The sequence below is a fragment of the Apaloderma vittatum genome, unplaced genomic scaffold, assembly GCF_000703405.1.
Source record: "Apaloderma vittatum isolate BGI_N311 unplaced genomic scaffold, ASM70340v1 scaffold17303, whole genome shotgun sequence".
Classification (NCBI taxonomy): Eukaryota; Metazoa; Chordata; class Aves; order Trogoniformes; family Trogonidae; genus Apaloderma; species Apaloderma vittatum.
Window position 1 is genome coordinate 18,053 of NW_009708804.1, and position 6,712 is coordinate 24,764.

The following is a 6,712-nucleotide window of genomic DNA, read 5'->3' on the forward strand; positions in this document are numbered from 1 at the left end:
TTCGTCCGTATGATCCTGTGTGCGATCAAGAAGAAATGACAACTTAGCATTAAGAATGCCATTGCAGAGGGAATCAGACGTTAACTTTTTCAGCTCAGGACACCCACATCAACATGAAAACACTTTTATGTGTATTATCCCCTCACCATCCACACAGCTGGACAACTCGGGACACCTTGGAAAAGATGCTGCTTAGCCAAATTAGTATTAAAAAAAAAATATGCTGAGTTAAACACTAACTGTAAATGCTCCACAACTACACTGTCATCACTAGGGACAGCCTGTGCCCTGACTTTGTGCTGATTTGAGCTAAACAGACCCAATTCTGCTCAGTGCTTTCCCTTCCCAGCCCAGGTGACAGTGTGTGTGTGCAGGCAGTGCTGCTGCTGGCAGGGGTGACGCTGGTGGTGACAGTCACTGCCAGGGCTGGGGTGCCCAAAGGCTCTGGCTGGTGCCTGCTCCTGGGGTGACTAGGGCCACAGCTGGGTCTTGTGTAACATCTTGGGGTGCCAGGGAGTAAAATCACGAGGAAGTGAAAGGTGGCACCTGCAGGGAGGAGGGGACAGGGCAAGTGACCCAAACTCAACCGACCAGCAGAGTATTCCGGCCCACTCGGCATAAAGCTGAGGGGTCACGGGGGTTGAGGCCTCTTCTTCAAGGGCCGGCGTCCCAGGAGGACTCGGTCTGATCTCCTGCCTTTGGTCCCGACCCCGAGTTCCCGGATCCAGCCCCTGTGCCCATTGAGGCCTCTTCTTCAAGGGCCGGCGTCCCAGGAGGACTCGGTCTGATCTCCTGCCTTTGGTCCCGACCCCGAGTTCCCGGATCCAGCCCCTGTGCCCAGTTCCCCTCAAACGCTGAGCAAGGGGCTGCCCCGGTGCCGCCACCAGCACCCCTGGGGATTGGTGTTGGGGGGCAGTCGGGTTTGATATCAGTTCTGTATTTACTTGTATATAGTTCATTATTATTCCTTTATTAGTATTATTATTGTTTTATTAAACCTGTGTTAGTTTTCTTTTCCAATCCGTAAGTCTCTCTGCCTTATTCCCTTTCCCTCCCTTTTTGGGGAGGGAGATGGGTTGGACAGCATCTGTCACTCATTTAGCGGCCGGCTCAGGCCTAACCCTTCACAGATTTACAATTACTTCAGCCAGGAAAAATTCAGTGCTGCAGTCAAAGATATGTGTTGTCGCAGGACAGAGGGCAGCTGCTAAGCAGTGCTGGCAAGAAGCTGTAGGCAGATTCACCTGCCGATGCACTGCGGAAAAAGAAGAGTGGGGGTCTGAGAGGCCCCGGAGAGAGCCGAGGTCTGCTGCCGCATCAGAAGAGTCTGGTGCAAGGGAGGGGATGCCCCTCACTGCACACCTCCCTCCACAGGCACTGGCGCCGCAGCGTGCCTTCCTCCTCTCTGCACCTCAGAAACGCCCTCCATTAATTTGGAACTGAGGATAGGAGGGGAGCTGGCATGGGGACATATTCGGAGGAACCAACAGCAGCTGCTTGGGTGAGAGCCACAGGTACCCCTGACGCTTGGACAAATCCCAGGAGGGGACCCGCTGTTGTCCCCTTCCCCTCCCATCCAACTGAGGAGGCTTGTGGCAAGTCTGTCTGGTAGTAACCCATCTTTTGTCTGCCAGTCCCAGGGTGAAGCTGCTGGGTGGTCAACTTCTTCATTGGTTGGGTCCCTGGCAGAAGAAAGCAGGGGGTCACAGTGAGCTCTGCAAGCGTCTTCAGTGGGGGGACCCAGCCGAGGGCCTGGGACTCTGCACAATCAGGAGTGGAAATAAGCCCCTGTAGAAGGCCTTGTGGCCGTCTTGGCACGGGAATGGTGCCCGGGCCCTCCTGACACATGAACATCTTCATCTCCGGAGGGACGGAGGGCTGGAGCTCCTCGAAGCAGCTGGACAGCTCTCGGCTTATTTGAGCAAAACTAATCGCAATGATTAATTAAGCCTTAATCACACAGAGTTGCTCCTGCTGCGGAAGAGTGGCCTATTATTAATATTAATTAATGTTATTAATTAATAACAATAGTTATTATTCACTCGTAAACGGAAGCAGCAGCTCAAATTCATCTGCTAACAGTCACCCTCACCAGCAGGGACAGCTGAGTGCAGATCGAGCCAGCAGCCCAATGTTCTCCAAAAGCACTTTCCCTGAGGGGAGCAGCTTGGCCCCAGAGGTCCCCAACTCCACAGGGGAGGCTGGACAGGGTGGGGGGCAGCTGCTCAGCTTCACCCCACAAGGGGAACTGCTCCATGCTGTTGCCCAAGGGCTTGGGTCTGCGGCAGGAGGTGTCTGCCCAAAGGGCACCTCGGCACTGGGTACGGGCGTTGCAAGCAGGATCCACATCCCTGGCGCCCAACAGCCCGACCAGCAAAGCCTCGGGCTGTACACTTAATTTTAAATACGAGGATAAATCCCACAGACTACAGCGTGGAACAGGGAGGATTTGGCGGTAAAGCCAAGCGTTTGGATGTGAGTTCCAGGTTTCTCATTCAGGTTTTCAGGATGTCCCAGGCCGGCAAAAACAACTCTCTAGGGAAACAGACTGACTCGACAAGATTGTGTGTTTTCAAAAAGGGATTTCGAACCTCTAAGTGAAGGAGAAGGCCTTAACCACAGTAGCAAGAAGATGAAGAAGAATGAAATTTCCAGCCAAAAAACTTGGTGTTGGACCATGAAATGCGTTTGTGATGCAATGGCAGCACGCGTGTGTGGACATCACTGCACAAACACACGAGGATGCAGCAAGAGGCAGAACATGGAAACTAGTTCTAAACATGACTAGAAGCTACTTAATCCCTCTTCATCTAAAGCTGTGGCTGCACTTTTTGGCAGTTTTTTGGAGGATGCTTGAAGCTCTGCTACACAAAGATAGGGCTGCCATCAGCAGCGATGCCTCTCACACAGCAACGCTCAAGCTGACCGCCATGGAAGCAGTTTGCCCTTAGTAACTTCCAGTCAGCCACAACAGTATTTTCCATCAGTTTTCCTGCTGTCTGTGTTATTTCTCAAATCTTTTTTAAAAACTAGAAGTGCCACATCCATAGGGTTACTGAATGCCACTCCAGAGCCTTGGCCAGTCGGGAGCTGCCTGGCAGCTACGAGGGCTGCGCGTGAACTGACCCATTTTCCCTCCAAAACATGCGACAGCGCAACTTGACGCGCAGAGGCACCGCTCCGCGCCGGGGAAGCCACTCCGGCTACTCAAGAGGCAACTCCATGAATGCAAATCAGGTTGGGATAGCCAATAAAAGAATATTGCATCAATTTATTTCACGTCCGCCGACACAGATGGGACTTTATAGCTAGCTGCTATTCAAAGGATTTGCATGCAATTGCACAAGTGAGAACCATCTCACCAGCATGGTGAGGTCGAAGCCCGGTACAGAGGAAAAGCGGAAAGGCTCTGCCTGCCAGGGACGCGGATGTGCACGAGGCTGCCCAAGCCTTCCAAGTATCAATCCCGTATTATTGGTCTGGCAGTGCTGGAGATGTAACAGAGCATTTCAGTGGTTTGGTTTTTTCAACAGCAGCTTCAGATATCCTTTGACTCTGCAGGAAGCGGGGAAGTACAGAGGGTGTAGCAAAGACGAAGGTCACTTAGTGAAGCTCCAGACCCCTCTGTGAGCCCAACCCTTCCCTGAAGGCTCATGGCAAAACTCCCAGATGTGAGACTGAGGCTCCTGCATTTTTTTACAAAAGTAATTCAAGGCCACTTGAGCGCATCCATGTAAGGCACTCAAAAGCTACCAGCCAAACTGCCCCGGCGACGGCGATGGTGACGGTGGCAGCGTGGTCCCGGGACAACCCCATCGGGACCAAGCATCCCTCCCCAGGACAAGCCAGGCCTTTACCTGTTAATGGAGCTGACGCTGGGAACGGTGTCGTTGTCACACACTCGCTCAGCGAGGAGTCTGTCCCTGATCTCCCAGGCAAACATGGTGGGATTTTGGCGTTTGTACTCTGCAATTTTTTCAACGACTTTGGGTGTGGCAACCTTTGGTTTTGATCCTCCGATCACTCCAGGCTTAATGCTGCCGGTTTCGTAATACCTGGGACGACATCCAAAACAAAGCTTTAGTTATCACAAACAGACAGGGAACATGCTCTGAGATTTATAGAGAACGTAATTTCAAGGTAACCAAACCCCAGCAAATCCTGAGATACATCTTCACTTCCACATACACATTTTCTGCCCATGTAGTGCTTTATCACCTAATAGATTAACTTATAGTAATTGGAATTGGGCCTCGGGATACAATATATTTTTTTCTGTAATAGCAAGACAAAAGAAACAATGCAAGATTAAAGGGCATGCTGGGATCCAAAATTAACTGAAAATGTGTGTTATTAATCAGCGGTACTGGCAATAATAGAAACAAATCACACCAAAGACCACTTTTTTTGAGGTGAACTCTTTTGTAGTAAATTACTGTTTCTACAGAAATCCGCTGTCATTAATATCTACGCTTTGTTATCATTCCATAGTGAAATGAAGGTCAAGCATTTTATTTTATTTGCACCTCCAGAATAAATAGGCTGGTGTACCTCTCTTCCCATTTTACAGTTCCAATATCCATGTTATGGTTTTAACAGTAAATATTTTTTAAAATGTATTCTTTTTAACGTATGTTTTTAGTACTTTCCACTGGGAATTCCAAGGGCGAGGGAGCTGCCCTCGCTCTGGAGGGATCCAGCCGATGCTGGGCTGTTTTTTGTGACCTGTGCCATGGCCCTTCCTCAGGTACAGCATCTCTACCCGCACCTCACAGGTGGAGGGATGGATCCCTAAACTGCAGTTTTCTTTAACGTAAATCATGCGGGAGCAACCGCTTTTGATAACATCGCAGCAACATGTCGCAGCCCAGATGCCCAGCCCCGTAAGGTCTCCTCTTTTAACAAAGAAAGCCTTGAACTTGCTGCTAAGAGCAGAAGTCGTATCTTAGAATCATAGCATCATAGAATCTTATCCAGGAGAGCTGGAAGGGAGACCAGGAACAGGTCGTGCTCCAATGTGCCAGGCTCTCGCCCGGCCACGTGCTTCTCTGTGTCTTGCAGATTTTCTGATGATCGGGCAACAAATACAGCCCCTATCCACCTGCAAGAACTGTCCCGAATGCCCTGATCCAGCACCATCCCCTCTGCACAGTGCAGACCCTGGACCCACCAGCCTTTTGACCCAACGCCCCCCCCAGCTGCTCCTGGCAGCCAGGGTGCGTCCCCACCACACTCTGCACCAGCATTTCTAGCGGGGAGCTCACAAAATGCTCCCAAATAAGAATGTAAGACTGCAAGACTGCTTATTAACATATTTCCTCTGCACTCACATAACATACCCATCACATGAAAAAAAAGAAGGAAAAAAAAAAATCCCCAATCTTTCCAGCGTGAGAACACAAACAAGAAGCGCAGCAGACAAAGTCTGTCTCCCTGTAACACAGAACCATGTTCATCAAATTTCTGACAGGCTACCGGTTTTCTGTCTTTCTGAGAGAGCTCCACGTGCAGCACCTAAAATTCCTTTTAAGAGGCTAATGCCGCGCTGTTTGTGCATGTTTCCAGGTATTCTGGATGCAGATGTGGACTCAGACCTACCACTCTCCATCAGCCATTTAACTGCCATTAGTAATGGAAAGCATCAAGTGTCACAGATGGATTAACCCTCCCCATGTCCCTAAGCGCAGCCTAGCAGCAAGCTTTAGGCCTGGGGGGTAAATTTCAGCTCCTCCCGTGCTTGGACGTGACACAGCGATGGCAAACGTGGGCCATGAACTGACCACCCACCCCTGTCCCCAAAACCTGTGCCGCCGGCACCTCTCCTGTGAGGAGGGCGAGGGGAGGAAGCCAGACAATACCGTGAACACCACCAAACAAAAACCAGTTGAAAAGGCAGGTGTCATACACGCCCTGCCCCAGCAGCGCCTCGCACTGCTGCCCGGGGGAACCCTCCGGATGGCAAAGCCCTCCGGACAGCAAGATGTCCTCTCCCAGACCCTCCGGCTGCTGCCCGCTCCGTTCGAGCCCCATGACGGCATGGAGGGTGCGGGGCTGGACCCAGACACCCTCCCTGGCAGCCGGGAGGGCTCAAGGGGCAGTGACAACACTGACAGCCCCCCCCTAGCGAAGGGGCCTGGAGGGTGGGCAGCACAGCCATCCCCCAGTCCTTGTCCACTGCGCAGGCAGAGTCGGCCGTGGTCAGCCCCGTTTTATGCACATCGTGGGCAAGCCCCTCGCTGCCGGAGGAGGTGAAGAGTGGGCACCCCAGGGGTACCCTAGTCCGAGGGGCCAGGGCTTCCCTTGCACTGCAGTTGCGGGTTCACTGCCTCCGGATGTTTTTTCCCTTTAACGAGCACTGGAAAATTCCGATCATAAAATTCCAGATGTAAGGGTTTACCGTAAGGATTCCTGTTTTTCACACACAAGTACGCACGAAAAAAACACACACACGCAGAGCTGCAATTACAGTGACATTGTATCCACTGTAATTATTAGTTATGAAAATAATGAGCTATGAAATTCCAATTTATTGTTGACAACTTTAATGACAGGGCTCTGGAGCCTCGCTCTTAGCTTCTATAGCACTAATATATCTAACAGCAAATCTAACCAAACTACCAAAAGTAAAACTGTCGAGTGTTTGTTTGCCTGGGAGGTAAATAAATCGCCCGTTTCCCTGATGAGAACTGTTGGCAAGAGTTGCCAGCCTTGC

At 51.0% G+C, this 6,712-nt stretch overlaps 1 protein-coding gene across 1 annotated transcript in view; it reads right to left on the reverse strand.

Annotated features, from left to right (window-relative positions):
* PAX5 (paired box 5) overlaps nt 1-6,712 on the reverse strand; it is a gene marked incomplete at both ends in the record, with an annotated part of 10,008 nt that overhangs the window by 1,681 nt on the left and 1,615 nt on the right. The window contains one exon of the mRNA XM_009866694.1: nt 3,857-4,055. Coding sequence (XP_009864996.1) covers nt 3,857-4,055 — 199 coding nt within the window. The remainder of the gene's footprint in view (nt 1-3,856; nt 4,056-6,712) is intronic.